The sequence below is a fragment of the Phyllobates terribilis genome, unplaced genomic scaffold, assembly GCF_046119375.1.
Source record: "Phyllobates terribilis strain yellow unplaced genomic scaffold, ASM4611937v1 Scaffold_4__5_contigs__length_816908805, whole genome shotgun sequence".
Lineage (NCBI taxonomy): Eukaryota > Metazoa > Chordata > Amphibia > Anura > Dendrobatidae > Phyllobates > Phyllobates terribilis.
Genome location: NW_027362764.1, coordinates 66,608,915 through 66,628,519, shown reverse-complemented (window position 1 = coordinate 66,628,519; position 19,605 = coordinate 66,608,915). Strand labels below are relative to the sequence as shown.

The window sequence follows — 19,605 nt, the reverse complement described above, 5'->3', positions numbered from 1 at the left end:
GTAAAGGAGCTAACCGGAGCAGCGCTGCCTGAACTCCGGCGAACCCTTACGGCCCCTTCATTCTAGCGGCGGCAGCGGTTCAGAGCGGTCACATTCTATGTGGCTTCTCTAAACTGGAGATCATCGTGGGACACTCGTGGACTACTACGGAGGGGTAAGGATAAGGTTGTGGTTTATTATTTTATATTTTATTACAGGAGATCGATGGCTTCGGGGAATTAGGTGTCTAGGTGAGTATAGGTGTAGTTTTTTATTTTTTACTTTATTTTAGGTGGCGATCGGCGGGGACAGGTAATGTATGAACTAATTTATTGTAGGTAACCACTGGCCACCAATGACATGTATTTAAAATTTATTGAGGACACAGTAGGGCAATTTAAATAGCAGGATCAGGCTGATGGGAACTACTGCTCCCATCGAGCTGATCCTGCTGGCACGAGTGGACCGGGGACAGACATAGGCCGATGGGAGTAGTAGTGTCACATCGGCCTGTGTCTGCCTGCACGCACACATCCCGCAGACATCGCACAGACACCGCACACACTCGCAGACATCGCACAGACACCGCACACACACTCGCAGACATCGCACAGACACCGCACACACACTCGCAGACATCGCACAGACACCGCACACACACTCGCAGACATCACACAGACACCGCACACACACCCGCAGACATCGCACAGACACCGCACACACACCCGCAGACATCGCACAGACACCGCACACACCCGCAGACATCGCACAGACACCGCGCACACCCGCACACACTCGCAGACACACGCACAGACACCCACACACACCAATCATGACGGGCTGATCGTCTGGGAGGTGACGCTGTGCGGCCAGCCAATTACTGTAATGCCCACAAACAACATGGCTGCGGCATTACAGTGACTGGCTGGCAATCCCTGCATGTTCATTGGCTCTGTAAAGAACGCCAAACATGCAGGGCGGAGACCCGAGCTCCCGCCCGAGTAACCCGGAAATGCTCGGTGCTCGCCGAACATCCCGAGTAGCGTGATGCTCGGGCGAGTACCGAGCAGTGTCGAGCATGTTCGCTCAACACTAATAATCATGTATTAACTAATATACCGGTAGTTCTTAATTTAAGTTTGACTCTTTTGTTATGGCTTTTATGGGAAATGTATTTACAACTGATTTATCAATTGTGACCTTTTGAAAAGTCGCAACATTTTTGGGCAAATGTACTCAAGTTTTCCCCCTGGAGTGACTTTATGTGCATCTAAAATCTTGTGCCAACATTTGAAATATTTTTAGAAAAATGGGGTCTTTTTGTGCTTAAAAAAAAAAAAATTGTTAAAAATTAAAGAGCATTTTTTATTTTGTACAACATTCATCAACCTCATGTGCATTTTGATGAATTTGTACAAAAAAGTCAATACCACAAACTTAAAAAAAAAAAAAAAAAAAAAAGGGGAAAAGTGACAAAAATACAATTGATGAATCGGACCCATAATGTCGTATTAGGTTATTTTTATTAATTTTCATACTGTTTTGTAGTTTTATATTAGATCCATCCTTACATTTTCCACCCACATCATCTCTATGTAATCCATCTAATTCTCTAACATTTATGGACTCTCTGAAAGACTATGGCCGTGCCCGAATGAAGCATATGCTAATGAGTATATGTGGGGGACATTTTTACCTCTGTGGTTCTTTTCCTTTGTTGCAAAAATGGCTAATGCCTTGTGACCTTCAAAACAAAATTTTGCTTAAAAGAACTTATTTGGTAAAATTATTCCTTATCTGATTGAGTACTGAAGTAATAAGGCTTTGCTGTGCGTGACGCTCAGCTGCAGTACCAGACGGAACCCATGAGCAAGAATGGCTCTGCCATCTTTTCGATCGGGAGGTTTATAGTAAAACAAAAGAGACCTCATGGAATACATTTTTTTACAACAAGGTTACTTCTCGCCTGGTGAGGTGAATCCACTAAGCCTTTGGTCCAGGTGAGCAGTTCAGTGCAGCACGGACAGAAGATGTTGGTGCAGCAGAGCGATCCAGTTGGAACAGCGAAGAGTGATGTAGCATAACTGCCGCTTGTGTGACCATGTTGAACAGCCGCTTAACAAAGTTTACTACATAATGAAGAATCAGAGCTGAGTGACACACGAGTCTAGTCTAGTTATAAAGCAAAGTTAACTCAGCAATATAGCTGAGCTAGGTTTGTCACAGAGTCCAGGCAGAACTGACTAGAGAATTTAGCCAAGTTACGTAGCAATATGGCAGATCTGGATTTGTCATGAAGTCCAGACAGAGCGACCAGTGCTGAGGCACCCAGTGATTTAGCAGAGCAGGGTTTGTCATAGAGGCTAGGCAGAACTAGCCAGCAAAATAGAAGAGTTATTCAGTGATATAACAAAGCTGTGTTTGTTACAGAGTCAAGGTTGAAAATTACATTGGTGTAGCAGTGTTATCCACCAATGTGGCAGAGCTGGGTTTGTCAGGAGGTTCAGAGCAGGAAGGCAGTTCATGGTAGCATCATTGACGCCAACGACCTGAACTTTCAAGCAGCGTCTTGTTGCCTGAGCCGGCCTGCAAAGCCTAGGACTCGGACTTCACCGGAGCACAATGAGGATGCAAAGCCCAGTGCTGGAGTCAGGACAGGTGTCTAACCGAGAATCAATGGCTAGAATGTGCGACCATGTGCCTTAGGCATGTTTCGAGGAATACTCCTGTCTTATTTCTCCGATATGCCTGAGAATTGATATTTAAACAAATGCAAAGTGATTATTTGGCTTTATCCTTCCCAATTTTTAGTATGATGTTCCCTATTCAGTCTGACACTGTCAGCGCTGATTTGGACACACCCTGTTGACAAGGCTAATGACTATGCCCATCTGCGGTTTATCCATGCATTTCCAGAAGGAAGACGAACATCTACTACACCGATCTCTGAGAAAAGCTGATTAGAGATGGTGTGAATCGATTAACAAGACATGGTCCATCGGCCACGCCGGTAATCTGTGGCTACTGGACAGCCCTTTGTACTACCTATTACCTTCCAGAGTCCACTACTCTTCTTTTTATTATGATGTCACATGTTTGCCTGGCCACAACAATGACTTCGCGTCAGTAGGAGCCGTGGATGCTGTCAGCTAAGAGGCTGTCCAAAGTGCGCCTATCCAGTATGTAGGCAAAAAACCTCAGCACCAAAATTACAATTGAGAACGAAGTGAATATTTTATTTTGTTTCGGCAAGAAAAGGTCCAACTTTTCGACCGCAGCCACATCTACCTCACACCCGGCTCCGCTACACTATAAATGTCTTTGATGAAGACTGTTGTTGGTCGAAACGTTGGTCCTTTTCTTCCCGGATCAAAATAAAATATTCACTTATTGCATTAAGATCTTCGTTCTCCATCATCATTTCGGTCAAGATTTTAATGCAATAAGTGAATTTTTTTTTTTTGTTGATCTGGCAAGAAAAGAACCAACGTTTCGACCAACAATGGTCTTCATCAAAGACATATATAGTGTAGCAGAGCCAGGCATGAGGTAGATGCGGCTGTGGTCGAAACTTTGGGCCTTTTCTTGCCGGGACAAAATAAAATATTCACTTCGTTCTCAATTGTAATTTCGGTGCTTAGCTTTTAGCCTACGTTGGGTCAGGACTGTGGTCCTTTCTTCGAGCATGTACACTTCAGGAGCAGTAGTGCTCGTCTTTCCTCCAGAAGCTCTTCTCCAGCAGCCACCGATTATCGACGGGACCTCCGAATTGATTCGCACCATCTCTATAACTGATTCCTTTTCCCCCTTAGAGCTCATAGATTCATCCTTGTAGACATTGACTCGGCTGCTCTTTCATTGCACGTGCCGTTGCTTTACTGCAAGCTCCGATCGCTTACAAGATGGGGAGTCTTACTTTTATATGACTTTGCAAACAAAGACATGTTGTTCCGTTTTAAGCAATAAACACAAAATCCAATTTGCGATTGCAGAGTAGACCTGTGAGTGATATATATCTTTATGGCAGAGGCGGTCAGGAGGTGACTGCTAATCACAGAGCTCCCTGCTCTCCTGTGGTCTGTGCCTGGAAAGCCGAATGCGAGCGCCTTTCCTGCAGCCAGCAAGCATCATTTGAGATTCACTGGCTCCTATCTTATTAGGTTCTCCTTGTCACGCTGCTTAATCTGGCTGCCTGCTGCTTGATCCTTGTTAAACACTATTGCTTCTGAACTCTGTAATAAAGGAGACAGTCTCAGGCAGGGCTACTGAGGCGTTCAAAATTTTCGGGCAATTGTTGCATGATTGGTGGAGAGTGAAACGCGTTGTACATGCTCTTCTGCCATTTTAACCTGTTCTGGTTCTGAGGGTCTGCACTCGTCTGCTGCATTGCACTCTTTATAGTGAGTTGCATTTGCTGTAGGAGTCACTGAGGAGTTTGTCTTGGCATTGATTGGGCCGGAGGGAACCATTATGTTATGCCTTTTATCTATTAACTGGACGAGTGGATTTCCACACAAGGTAATTTTACGCTCAGGAAAATGTGGCACAAATACTTAGTTTTATATGTAGATTTAGATGCAGAATTACAGCTTTGTGGTACAAAGAGTGGGGTCTTAGGGGTAACGTTTCTCCTTGTGGAGAGTGACAAGCCAAGCCTGGCATGTCAGAATAAGGAGACTTATAGGCCATGCAATGCTTCTCTGGGAAATTAAATATGCAAATTGTCTCTTCAGAGAGGAAAAGGTCTAGAGCTCTAGCGCCACCTATTGGAAGCAGTGATTCTAAAAGTCAATATTGACTCTCTAATGAGCCCTAGAATATGACTTGGGATCAAAGCCAAACCAGAATTCTCAATTTGCAGACACTATGTTTCGGGGTGCCGCCCCTCATCAGTGCAAAGTGTGAGATCTAATTTTGTTAGGTTAGAGGCTCTGGACTGGGGACTAAGGGGCAATGTTTCTCCTTGTGGAGAGTGACAAGCCAAGCCTGGCATGTCAGAATAAGGAGACTTCTAAGCCATGCATGCTCCTCGGGGAAATTAAATATGCAAATTGTCTCTTCAGAGAGGAAGAGGACTAGAAGTCTAGCGCCACCTATTGGAAGCAGTGATCCTAAAAGTCAATATCGACTCTTTAATGAGCCTTGCCAAATTACTTGGGATAAAAGCCAAACCCCGAAACACCATGTCTGTAACCATGTCTATGTGCCCCATAGGGTATTAGAACAATGAGTGTCAGCTATCAGTTACAGTCTGAACGTCGACAGATCAGGGCCGCCGACAGACATGCATGCTCCCCTGGGAAATTAAATATGCAAATTGTCTCTTCAGAGAGGAAAAGGACTAGATCTCTAGCACCTGGTACAAAGAGTGAAATCAAGTCAAAATTGTGCTGTTAAAGCGCATCCATCTTAAACCAGAATGTGAATTTTGACAGTGGCTAATTTAAAGGTTGTGCGGGTATATTTTATTTATTTATTTTACTCACTTATATAGCGCCATTAATTCCACAGTGCTTCACAGACCTTATCATGATATTTATGAGCTTTCACAGATCTATTAAAAAAACAAACTTTAATTGTATATGAGCCACGTCTTGCTCCATGGCGTACATGCAAGACACAGGTGGCGTGTAATCTACAGTGATGGTCAACATACTGCTGCAAGCAAGAGGTCTCTGACCCTTTTAATGTGGTGGTCAGTAGTAACCAGAGCACCTAAATCGTATCTATCCTCTTATACAAAACCTGGTCTTGCTTCCCCTTATTCCCCACAACAAGTTAAACCTATATTTTGTGCTAGTTCCAGTCTACTGTGTACAAGATCTTTCCCAATTTTCATTCTGTCATTTGCCATCCATTAATTTTCTGTGGGCAAATTTCTGTTCATTAGCAGTCTGCCTGCACTTTAGGTTCTGGAGCTTCCTTTCGCTTCACTTCTCAGCATGTATTGCTCCTGTCACTGCCCAGAGGCTTGTCTGACCTGAATTGAAAATCGCCTGTTCCTAATACCTGTATGCAGTATGACAGACAGGAGAGCAAGAGCAAGGAGACAAATACCCGCTCCCCGCTTTCTGTAATCCCTCTCGGCATCTCTGCTGCTAGAGACAGATTGCGCTCGACAACAGGCAGTGGACAATGAGATAGAGAGAAGGGAGACATCTAGTGGAGAGATTTTGGGAGCATAAACTTTATGTAAATTGATTTTCACATTACCTATCATATTTGTCTGATAGTACAGGGACCTTATTAGTGGTTTGACAGAGGGAGAGTTGGGGACAGTGGTAGAATTGCCTTTTTTTTGTTGTTGTTTTTTCCTACACCTTTGTAGATGGCTCACATTAACAGTCTTAATGTTACTATTTCTTTTCAGTTATTTCATAAAAACTTTTAGTCAAGTGCCCTGAAAAGTTTTGTATTGAAATTTCTGCTCTTGCAAATGTAAAAGTCAAAAGAAATTGTGAGTCAGGTGTGTGCATCTTGTCTGACTGTGAGTGATACCACGGAGCTGACGCTACCTGCGGAGCGGGGACATTTGTAGCATGCGTGGGAAGCTGCATTTATTAATGCACATCTGTTACTTCACACCCGGCTGCTACTGTACAGATCTTATTTAGAATTGCTACTTACAGAAGGATATTTATATACACATACAGATTTTTTCTTTATATATTGTAGGAACTAATCAATTATATTAGATTTAATTTGTATTTTTGAATATCCAGGTAGATTTTTTTAAATTTTTTTTTTAGGCTATGTTTACACTTTTCGTTTACTGTTCCAGCTAAATTTTTATGAAATCTCATGCACACGTTGCTTATTTTTTTCCTTGCAGATTTGAAGCACGTCAATTCTTTCAGCGTTTTTGGAGCATTTTTCACCCATTCTAATGAATGGAAAAAAAATGCTGCAAAACCGTGCGTTTTTTTTATGCATCTTGTCATAGAAAATATTAAAAATTTCTTTCTCCCTCTGAAATCGCTCTTCCCTCCTCCCCTATCTACCATTTGTCAGAGTAGAAGAGCTGACGCTTTAACCAGTTGTTTCTGTGCAAATAGCAGTACAGGCCAGAGGTGGCAAACTCATTACCATACCAATGTAGTCCTAGTAGCACAGGCCTGTGATAAATATACACCTGGGTGAGGAGGATGCAGTTCCTAGCTTCAAAAGAATTCTCTCTCACCCTCAGGGAATCCCCATTTGGTCAACAGAAATCTGCAGTCTCACCAGCACCGACACGAAATATGGAATATCGGAAGTTCTATACTTCCGAAAATAATGGGACACCATATTTTTAGCGGCAGTGTCAGCTAAGGAACAATACACATATTTTTCTGGATCTGTGAGCCCACCCGGTGAGCTGTAATGCAAAAGTACCAAAATAACAGACTACAGCTATGCCATGTGTAGTCTCTAAAGAAAGGTAAATTCGTAATAAAAAATATGGCATAGCCTGCGAGCTTCTGCGATCAACCAGTGAGGAGTTATCGGTGGGAAGCTACCATATTTTAATAAAACCATGAAGGGCGGAGACCAACCCATGTGAGATCATTGCAGGGGAGTGTGGGCAGGTACCGCCTTCGGCATAAAAGATCCAACTGAAGATTGATCTATAATCATTGCTAGGAGTTATATATTCTATAAGCAATGTGTTCCGTTTGATAACGGTCAAATCAATTGGAGCGCTTCCCCTCCAGCTAAACTGAATCGTCTCTGCCATCTGTATAGTAAGTTCTTCTATTAATCCCTTTTATTTTGGTGTAACTATATATTCTGTACTGTATTGTCACCATTTGTTAAAACCTTTGTATATTTTTCATAAACACTGCCTCCCTTTTAGATTAAATTTAAAATTTAATAGTCTGTTCCTTCTGTCCTGTAATCATTCCTCCCCCGAAGCCATACACTACCAGAAAGCAGGCGTCTGATTAGGCCTGTATTATATTTCAAATATGATCGGTGGTGGCAGCGAATAGTCATAATTGGGTTATCATGACGCCATCAGTGATAGTACGAGGGCATATACACATATTCCATGCGTTGGAATTCAGAGGTGTGTACGCCGTACGCTCACTGCTTGCTTGCCGATAGCTACGTAGCGAATAATCAGGATCGTGTGTGTGTGAATCCCTTGCAAACCTGACAAAGTGACAGCAGCGTTGGGATATTGTGTGCTAAAAAATAAAGGCAGGCCACACCTTTATGTGCACTGAGTACAAACAGACTCCGAAGGAGATGAACTGGAATATAAGTTGGTGTGCATGCAGCGTGTAGGCACATGTCCACACTGGCCACTAAACAGACAAAACCCAAGATAAAAACATAAAAAATAAATACCCTGACTCTAATAAATAAACAGCAATCGTACATGAAAATAACATGGGGTGCTTAGTTAACATAATTTTTGAAAAAGAAAATGCAAAAGCAATCCCACCACGCTGACCCTATTAGAGATGGTCCTAACCTCTAATATTAAAGAGGTTTTCTGTTTGTACTCGGTGCATATAAAGGTGTGGCCTGCATTTTCTTTGACCTTGACATTACATTCATGTAGTTCCCCATGGCTAGGTGTCCACTAGCCGGGTTTCAGTGTTCAGCATTTATCCACACGCATGGTACTTGAGAAATGGTAAGGTTTTAATATTAAAGGTTAGGACCATCCAGAATAGGGTCACCATGACGTGTTGGGATTGCTTTTGCATTTTTTTTTATCAAAATGATACATTATTGCTATTTATTTACTGCAGGGTATTTGCTTATTATGTTTTTTATCTTGAGTTTTGTCTGTTTAGTGGCATGGTGGATGCACATCAACATAATATTCCAGTTTATCTCCTTAGGTTTTCAGAATAACAAACATTTTGGATTTTGTTATTTTAAATTTACTAAGGAAACCAGTGTCCAATAAGAACATAGTCTAGATCAGAAGTTGCTTTTGGGTTGAGGAGCATTCGAAGATTCCACTCAAATTCCAGAAGGTTATGTTGAATATACAGTCCCAACTGGGACCAACAACGTGAAGGAGGAGTCATTTTTTATTTTATTTTTCTTGTTTATTTGGGGTGTAATGTTGCAGTTGTGTGTAAATGTCGTAACTCATCCTTTTTTATTTATTTGTCCTTTAGGAAATTTGGATCTGACTGGTCAAAAGCAAGTTTTCAAAGCCGAGAATAACCCGTGGGTCACGCCTATCGCTGATCAGTTCCAGCTCGGAGTGTCTCACGTCTTTGAATACATTCGCTCTGAAACCTACAAATAGTGAGTACTTTGTTTTATAGTGAAAGGTGTGTTCTTATTTTGTGTTGAATTTTTTTTTTTTTCTTGCTGCGTTCCCCTGATTGAGGCATATTGGCATGAAAAAGAAACCACAGACTGTCTGTCTCTTCCATCTGGTGGACCAAGCCATTCACTTTTTTAGATATATTGTATGTCTTAATGTAGTAGTGCGTCAGCACAAAATAACTAATCAAACCAAGAACAGATTTTTGGTACACCATGGGGCGTGACTGAGCACTTTTGCTCTTACTTGTTTTCCATCTTTCTCCACCCTCCTCTTCCTTGATTGACATCTCAGGCTTTCCAGGAGACAGAGGAGGTAAATAGAGAAAAATCGGTGGAAAGATGCATTGATCTGTTTTGCCACACCAAGGGTGCACCGAGCACCTGTGGTTGGTTTGAACAGTTTTGTGCTGACAGTTTCCCTATATATCTTAACTCCTCTTTCTTGAGGCCTATTTCGTTATCATATTTGTAGCACATGCATGATAGTCTTTATTTTTCTCTGGTAGTCAAAGGTGATGGCCCTATAGCTATCACACATTTTTGGAGATTTTTTTGCGCCATGTGTTTGTCATTTATAATTTGCCTGTGGTTGTTGTCTTTGATGCGCTGACTTTCTCCTGCACCCGTGAAAAGCTTGTCCATACAAACAGCAGTAAATCTAGAGAAGAGAAGCAGAACTGTTCTATAAAGGAGGGAGGAGCGGATGAATAATTTTTAGGAATTGCTAAGTAAGTAGGTGTGGTTAAGACTACCTCTGGCTCCAGTATACAATGCAGCAAGATTGTAGTCACAGATCATAAATTTGCAAGGTCCTGGTCTTCATGTCATGGAGTAAAGGGAATCTCTGAGACTGTGAAATATTGTTGTTGGTTTTTTTTTTTTTTTTTTTGCAAAAATAAAACTTGCTACATTCTTAAAGGAGTTTTTGTAGGGAAACCGATTATTAAAGCATTGCGAAGCCATTCAAAAATTAAGAATCTTCATAATTTACATTTATATTTCTGTTTTTTTTTCCTGAGCTGTGACATGTGATCTGTGACTTCCAGCTCTTTTACTTCCTTCCGCTGTGTGTTCAAAGCAAAGAAAACAGAGATTTCCTGTCTCAGCCAACAGCTCTGCAGTGAGCTCTGAACGGTGATGTCATGGGGGTGGCGTGGCCTGTGCTCTTAGGCAAGATTACAGTGACTGGGGATGTGTACAAGGAGAGCACAGAGTTATTGCAGGCTCCACACAGAACTAGTAATTCTATCAATTTGGGACTTTAGACAGAGGGGATAATGCTGGGCGTTCCAATAGGAAAAATGTTAGGAAGAAGAAATAGAGATTCATCCACCTAGAGACTGTATAGGAGTCTCAGGATGGTGCTCTGTAAGTGCAGTAGCTGGGCACTCAGGGTGGAAGTGTGTGAGTTGCGGAGCAGGTGCAGCACTTCTTCTTGGGAATGTATACTAGAGACACAAAAGGAGGGCTGGCAGGAAGTTCAGGTCAAACTATACAGGAGGCTTAAGGGGAAACGAAAAACAAAAATAAAGGTAACCGGGATTTGGGGATTCATTACAGGGATAGCCAAAGGTTTTTTTTTTTTTTGTACCCAGAAAGTCCTTTAAGAGTTTAATGGGGTTGTCTACTACTAGGACTACCCCTTCTCGATCACAATGTTTGCCCACGTGAAAATAAAAACACTTATACTAGCCTCCGTGCTGGCGCCGTTCCAGCAGTGTCGGCACTCGTGTGGTTGTTATGTCATGGAGGTGGAGTGGTCTGTGTTCTTAGGCAAGATTACAGTGACTGGGGATGTGAACAATGAGAGCACAGAGATCTTGCAGGCTCCACACAGAACTAGTAATTCTATCAACTTGGGACTTTAGACAGGCAATCAGCGCTGGTGTCACTGTCCCTGCCTTCGGACATAATCAAGAGGAAGTAAGAGCTGCGGCTGGCCACTCACTTCCTCTTGATCACTAATGCGTCTGAAGACGAGGACAGTGACATCAGCACTGATTGGGCGCAAGGCTAATGTGTCATAACAACCACACGTGAGCCCCAAGAACGCGAATGCTGATACCAATGGAACGGCGCCGGCACAGGAGGTGTGTATAAGTGTTTATATTTTCATGGGGGCAAATATTCAGATCGAGAATGGGTTGGCCTAGTGGTGGGCAGCCCCTTTGAGCAGTTCTCTAATGTAACTTTAGATCTTTACTATACGTATGGCCAATGATAAATACCAGACTTCTCGAAGTATCGCTGCCATCATTGCCGCCGTCTTCTATTCTGGGGAAAACTTTGTGGATGTCTGCATTTCGTGACTTCGTACTCGATGATTGCTAATTGCTCTTTGATCAGGGTGTGTATAATTTATTATCCCGGCATCGCTCCAGTTTTACAAGATATACTTTTACGGAGCTTTTTATCTGGGAGGGAAAAAAGTCTTTTTTCATGTGTGGTCTTCTAACGTGACCCTTAACTCTCATCAATGACTACCAGGAGTCACAGTATCAAGCTTCTCATTAAGCAAATCGCCGGACTGAAAAGGCGCTCGTTTAATCCTCTCACAAGTCGATAACCTCGTGCTAAATTCAGCGCTTTGATGCGACGGGAATCAGCCAAGCAAGATCAACCTGGAGATGTTGACCCAGTTGACGGCCCGGAGGAGTTCTCCTGGATTATTGATTCGAAAAGACGGAGACATGATGATAGGGATCTGATATTTTTAGAGATGATTCTTAAATCTTCTCCTTGCGTGGGAAGTGCTGAGGTGTTCATTATTGGGCTCGGGCAACCTGTGGCTCTCCTGATGTTTGGGATTTATAGGGCCCAGCATGTTATCGCTACCAAAGCCCTTGGACAAATTGGCAATATTTCAGGAAATATGTGTTCTAATATTAATGTAGCTATTCCTGTCCTTATGTTATGTGGTCATTAAAAATGAGGTTCCGATCTGCTCTGTAAGCGCTGTAAAGCAAAAAAGAAAAATACCAGAATTGCTCTTTTAACCCCTTCCCAACATGGCCAATTTCCATCTTTCCTTTTCGTTTTTTTTGATTCCTCTTCTTCCCAGAGCCATAATGGGTTTTTTTTCCGTCCACATAGACATATGAGGGCTTGATTTTTGCGGGACGAGTTGTGCTTTTTGAATGACATTATTAATTTTACCACCTAGTATACTGAAAAATGGGAAAAAAATTCCAAGTGCGGTTAAATTTAAAAAAAAAAATGCAATTCTGACATTGTTTTTTAGCGATTGTATATACGGCACACATTGTGTGGTAAAGATGTCCTGGCGTTATGATTCCCCTCATTAATATGATTTCAACAATACCAAACTTGTCTAGTTTTTTTTTATTATTTTACCGGTTAAAAAAAAATAAAAAGGTGGTAATTTGTCGGAATTTTTTTTTTAATTGTGTCGCCATTTTCAGAGACCGGTAACATTTTTTTTTTTTTTTCGGTTGATGGAGCTGGATTTTTGTGTTTTTTAATGAGGGGAGATGACTTTTTTATTGATACCATTTTGGAATAGATTTGACATTTTGATCGCTTCTTACAGCATTTTTTGGTGTTGCAGTGACCAAAAAAAACACATCTTTAAAGTTTTTAATTTTATTTTTTTTTTCTGTTTATGATGTTTACCAGTCAGGTTGAATATTTTTATATTTTGATGGATTGGACTTCTATGGACGTGGTGATACCACATGCTTGTTTTTTGTTATCTTTATTTGTAATGGGTAAAAGGGGTTTTATTTGAATTTCTATGTTCTTTATTTTTATTTTTTTTAATTTTCAAACTTTTTTTTTTTTTACTGTATTTATTTGTTCATCCCCTTAGGGGACTTGAAGCTGCAACCGTCTGATCAATTGTACTATATACAGCAATACAACAGTGTTGCTGCATATAGTACAAATCACGGTCTCCTTTGGACTGGGTTTCAAAGGAGCTCCATGATGACGGGTACAGAAGGGTACAGAAGTCTTTAACAGACCCCCTTGGCTGTCATAGCAACCCATCGGCGCTGATGGTGGTAGGTGGGGCTCTGTTCATCGTGGCTAATGAACGTGCGTTATTTCCGGAAACAATGTACGTGTGTTATTTCCTGAAACAATAGGAAGTTAAAGTCTAAAAAAGCCACAGTAGCCAGTGTGAGAATTGCAATTTCTTTTTCTCTTTTTAATACAGATTTTGACATATAAAAGAAAAATAAAATAACAAAAAAAAATACATTTTACACAAAACCCTGATTTAAACAATATTTTTTTTTCTTGACACCTCCTCTTTAAATAATAAAAAAAAAATCTATGTTTGGTATTGTTGAAATTGTACTGGCATGTTGCCAGGTTATTTCTACAACTCTATGAACACTGTAAAAACCAAACACAAAAAACAATGGCAGAATTTTTTTTTCACCACACTTGGAATTTTTTTTTCTGATGGCACATCCCCTTTAAGCATGGATCATGCAGTTCTGCAGCTTCCAAGCCATATGACATCACATTATACCATGCTACATCATATCAATTCTAGACTATCTAAATACACCATTGTACAAAATCTCACCTGATTTATCAGTCTGCCGTCTAAGCTGTTTAACTCACACATTGATTAATTGTCTGCACTGGATACATTTGTAACAGATCCTCAGCTGTGAGAAGTATTACAGTAGGTCTGTATGGGCTTTCAGCTTCCAAATATAAACAAGAATATTTCAATCCACCAATAGTAAGTTTTTATTCGAAAATAGTAGAACGTTTCATTGTACAAACAAATGTTACACCTTTAACCACATAAAAGGTGACTGCACCTTTAAATTCCCCTTGCATTTTCAGAGAGCTTGATCTCACTTGATGAATAATACAATAAATAGGAAATATGCAAGTCGCTTTATTTCAAAATGGTACTGTCTTGCCCCCCACAAATAATGTCCGTGCTGACCACCAGGTGTCTCCCTTTTGTGCAAGTAATTGTCTACTGCCTGTTGTCAAGCGTAATCCTTGTCTAGTATCAATGAAAGGCTTGGCCTTTCAGTTCAGCGAGGTAAGTCAACTATTGGAAAATGGCAGGAACAATGCATTCTTGGAAAAATGAAGTTCCAGCACCTATAGTGCAGGCAGAATGCTGATGAAAATAAGGTGCCTACTGAAACAGAGTGGGTGGCAAGTTACAAAGCATGACGTTTAGGGCACTTTCTGACCATATTAAATGGGGTTGACTAATAATCTCTTACATTTAGGGACTATTGCTAGAGATGAGGGCATGGATTAGTGGGACTCCAGTCCAGCATCCAGTTCAGTGGTACCTGGCAACTAGAGCCGGAAACCCGTGAATTTCTTACTTTGTCTTCCCCAGCGTGGCTTTTAATTAGCCAGATTATGTTGCGCCAGCCCTGTCCTAACTTGTTGACCACCTTGTTTAAGTAGGTGACTCCTCTTCATCACAATTCTGCCTACACTATAGGTTCTGGAACTTCCTTTTTCAAACATGCATTGCTCCTGATATTTTCCAACATGGACGCTGGATCGTAATCCCAACAATCGATCCGCTGATCTCTATTATTTTTTTGCCATACATTGAATTGTCCGTAGCAAATGACTGCACAAAAATTAACACTACAGTAATGTGCACCGCGTAAACGATTGGTGCTGTGTCCGCTGATCTGCCATCTTGGTTCAGTCGTCTTTTAATCTTCAGAATTATCAGGAACGATTGTCTGACGCCAGATACTGCTAAACCACGACTGATGGCTTGAGCGTTAATTAATCCTATTAATATCTGCCCACCACCCCAAGATGTGTGTCTTTTTCAGTCTTCATTTTAGACAGATTTTTTTATTTACATGTGAAATTAATTAACAGCTGGGAAAGAAGGGGGTATCTCACACCGCTAGTATACCATTTATCAGAATCAAGTCATCCCTTCCCTTATACATGTAGAATCATATAGCGAGTCTTTCAGTACCTCACAAGGATAAGTGCAACCCAGCGACAGTGATTGTAGTCCATAATTAAAACAAACAAGTAGGATCACTCTTCCATAGACCTCTACACTGGATATACCACTGACCAGGCCCTAAATTATTACCTATATGCTGATTCCTACCTGTCTGCGGAGGTTGGCACCCTAATTAAAGTTGGTGATTTTGGCGCCCCCGCTCCACGCCGGCTATCCCTAAATATCCCGGCTCTCCCTAGAATTAATTCCTAATTGCACCACAATACGATGCAAACTAAGGCATATGTTATAAACACAGCAAAAAAAGCTATGAGAGTAATGTGAATAGATGACTTATCTTGCCCATAAGGAGATGGTCCAGGATGTATAACGAAGGTTTCAGCCTTTTATCAGTGTCCCAGTGTCTCCAATGGAGGACTTATCATGACCAGAGATAAAAAGTGGTCCCAGATAGACAATAGAAGCCTAAAGCCTCAAAATCAGGTCTCTGGTCTCTGATTAGTGTCCCAGTGCCTCAACTCGTTTCCCCAAATGTACGGTTCCTCAGGAGGCTGATACAGAAGGAATGTCCAGGGTATAGATATATAATATATAGATGCATACTGATGATCAGTCCATTTTGATAGTCAGAACTAGGGTAGGTAACTCAAGCCTTCCACTAGTCCTGTTTAAATACATCCTCCAGCCTGATTCCATTGGTCCCAAAAAGTCCCAATAATAGATACCATGTGTGCAACCTGTAGCTTACAAGAATATTCCCACCAGTACGGATGCTGAGGTCACCGGGGCTGATCAGCTAATCTTCCGCTGATGAACCCCAGTGACCTCACTCCTGCTGCAGCATGTACCCTGATAGGAGTGATTTTACACTCCTGTCAGTGTACATTGTAGTCTTCTACAGCAGTGACATCAGTGATTGCTGATGTCACTGCTGTAGAAGTGACCCAGATCGCCGAGGGACAATCTGGAGTACGTCATGACGACGGACAGGTGAGGGATATGGTTGGTTGTTTTTTATTTTACTTTTTTTTCAGAGACAAGGGATTCAGGGACTGAGTGTACAATAAAACATTTTTTTTAAACCGTGTGTATTTTTATTTAATTAAAATACTTTATTCTGGCCGTGTATTTATTGAAAAAGCGGCGACAACTTTACTATGCGGCTAGTAATGGAGGACGTCTTATAGACGCCCTCCGTTACTAACCTGGACTTCACATCAGCCGCCAATACAAGGCTGAAGTGAACCCCAACCCCATTACCCCACTTGCCAGCGCTACAGGGCAGTGTGAAAAGCGGAAGCTAAGCGCCAGATTTGGCGCATCTTATAGATGCACCATTTCTAGAACTGCTGAGGGGTGATATTATTAGCCGCCGAGGGGGCTAGTATTCATGGCCCCTTCCCTGGCTATTAATATCAGCCCGCAGCTGTCTGTTTAGCCTTTTCTGGTTAGATTTTATAGGGGGACCCTACTTCAATTTTATTCTGGGGTCCCCCTGTAATCTAGCCAGTAAAGGCTAAGCAAACAGCTTTGGGCTGATATTAATAGCCAGGGAACATTTTTGGCTAATGGCCCCTTCCCCGGCTACTAATATCAGCCCCCAGCGGTCGGCTTTCCCTCTGCTGGTTATGAAAATGATGCGGGAGCCCACGCCATTTTTTTTCAAATTTTAGGCTCTGTGCCCACTATCCGGACGTAGCAGCGCTTCGGATGCAGCATATTTTTGCTGCGTCCAAAACGTTGCATTCTATTGAACGTAGGTAAATCCACATGTGTTCACTGAACCATGCGGATTTGCCACATTCAATACATTCTAGTGGTCAAATTTCTGTTATGGAGACTAGCAACTCCGCAAGAGAATTTGACATTCTTCGGTCCTAAAAGACGCGCTGCATGTCAGTGTCCACAGGTGATTCGCTGCCTCTGATGCACGCATAGTGGACATGGAATTTCTAGAAATCCCATCCACTATCCTGTAACATCTGGACGCTGCGGGTTTGACGCTGTATAAACACGCAGCGTCAAACTTGCAGCGGCTCCTGACCATGGCCACGTACCCAAACTCACCTGGAGTATGTCAATTTCTGTAGCGGACACGCTAGTCTCCACTGCAGATTTTGACCGATTGAAATGTCATTATATGTGGTAGATTCACATGTACAGACAACAAAAGTGCGGCATTAGAATAAACAAACTTTTGTTTAGTGATGTCAAGGTGTCAATCAGACCCTTTCATCACCAAACCTAATTAAAGTAAAGAGTTAAATAAACACGCAGACAGAGTAAACACTTTATTTGAAATACAACAGACACATTCTTTAATCATTTAAATTAACCAATATACTCACCCCGGTTCTAATGGTAATCCAAGGGTTAAAGCAATGTCCCACCAAATAACTTTATTTAGCTCCAAAAAGCATTCATTGATGTACAAAAAACGTATCAAAAATGCGGCAAAACCACAGCATTTTTCCTGTCAAGGAGATGCAGAAGCGCTGCAGAAATTTCTGCTTCAAATCCTGAACATGCGCACATAGCCTAAAAGTCTTCTCCGCTCTCAAGAATGAAGGGATTTTAATTCTTTTGTTTACTGCTCATTGTCTAGGTTACCGGCCACTTCTGCAGTCTATCCACAGTGGCTGGTTTCCTTAGTAATGAGTGAAGTGCTTGCAAGCTTTTTTTTTTTTTTTCTCTTCTAAAGCATACGTGTCAAACTCTGGCCCCCAGGATGGTTTTATATGGTCCGCAACACCAGAACCACGAGGACTATGTGGGGCCCATTATTCTGTATGGAGGACTATGTGGGGCCCATTATTCTGTATGAAGGACTATGTGGTGCCCATTATACTGTATGAAGGACTATGTGGTGCCCATTATTCTGTATGGAGGACTATGTGGGGCCCATTATACTGTATGGAGGACTATGTGGGGCCCATTATACTGTATGGAGGACTATGTGGGGCCCATTATTCTGTATGGAGGACTATGTGGTGCCCATTATTCTGTATGGAGGACTATGTGGTGCCCATTATTCTGTATGGAGGACTATGTGGGGCCCATTATACTGTATGAAGGACTATGTGGTGCCCATTATTCTGTATGGAGGACTATGTGGGGCCCATTATACTGTATGGAGGACTATGTGGGGCCCATTATACTGTATGGAGGACTATGTGGGGCCATTATACTGTATGAAGGACTATGTGGTGCCCATTATTCTGTATGGAGGACTATGTGGTGCCCATTATTCTGTATGGAGGACTATGTGGGGCCCATTATACTGTATGAAGGACTATGTGGTGCCCATTATTCTGTATGGAGGGCTATGTGGGGCCCATTATACTGTATGAAGGACTATGTGGTGCCCATTATTCTGTATGGAGGACTATGTGGTGCCCATTATTCTGTATGGAGGACTATGTGGGGCCCATTATACTGTATGAAGGACTATGTGGTGCCCATTATTCTGTATGGAGGACTATGTGGTGCCCATTATTCTGTATGGAGGACTATGTGGGGCCCATTATTCTGTATGGAGGACTATGTGGGGCCCATTATACTGTATAGAGGACTATGTGGGGCCCATTATACTGTATGAAGGACTATGTGGTGCCCATTATTCTGTATGGAGGACTATGTGGGGCCCATTATACTGTATGGAGGACTATGTGGGGCCATTATACTGTATGGAGGACTATGTGGGGCCATTATACTGTATGAAGGACTATGTGGTGCCCATTATTCTGTATGGAGGACTATGTGGTGCCCATTATTCTGTATAGAGGACTATGTGGTGCCCATTATTCTGTATGGAGGACTATGTGGGGCCCATTATTCTGTATGGAGGACTATGTGGGGCCCATTATACTGTATGGAGGACTATGTGGGGCCCATTATACTGTATGAAGGACTATGTGGTGCCCATTATTCTGTATGGAGGACTATGTGGGGCCCATTATACTGTATGGAGGACTATGTGGGGCCATTATACTGTATGGAGGACTATGTGGGGTCATTATACTGTATGAAGGACTATGTGGTGCCCATTATTCTGTATGGAGGACTATGTGGTGCCCATTATTCTGTATGGAGGACTATGTGGTGCCCATTATTCTGTATGGAGGACTATGTGGGGCCCATTATTCTGTATGGAGGACTATGTGGGGCCCATTATTCTGTATGAAGGACTATGTGGGGCCCATTATTCTGTAGGGAGGACTATGTGGGGCCCATTAAGCTTGAAATCCCTGCTCTAGAGCCTAAAAACATTGCTCTGAAGCTGGTTGGATTGCTTCAGAGACAGAGGAGTGGTACGTTCCAGAACAGTGATTATAAGACATCCATTTTGCCTACTGCTGCTTTCTCATAAATGGATAAAGTTGCATGTTTGTGTTTTTATC

At 42.0% G+C, this 19,605-nt stretch overlaps 1 protein-coding gene across 2 annotated transcripts in view; it reads left to right on the top strand.

Annotated features, from left to right (window-relative positions):
• RSU1 (Ras suppressor protein 1) overlaps positions 1–19,605 on the top strand; it is a 170,368-nt gene that overhangs the window by 74,249 nt on the left and 76,514 nt on the right. For both annotated transcript variants that reach the window (XM_073676494.1, XM_073676492.1), the window contains exon 8: positions 9,102–9,234. In XM_073676494.1, coding sequence (XP_073532595.1) covers positions 9,102–9,234 — 133 coding nt within the window. The remainder of the gene's footprint in view (positions 1–9,101; positions 9,235–19,605) is intronic.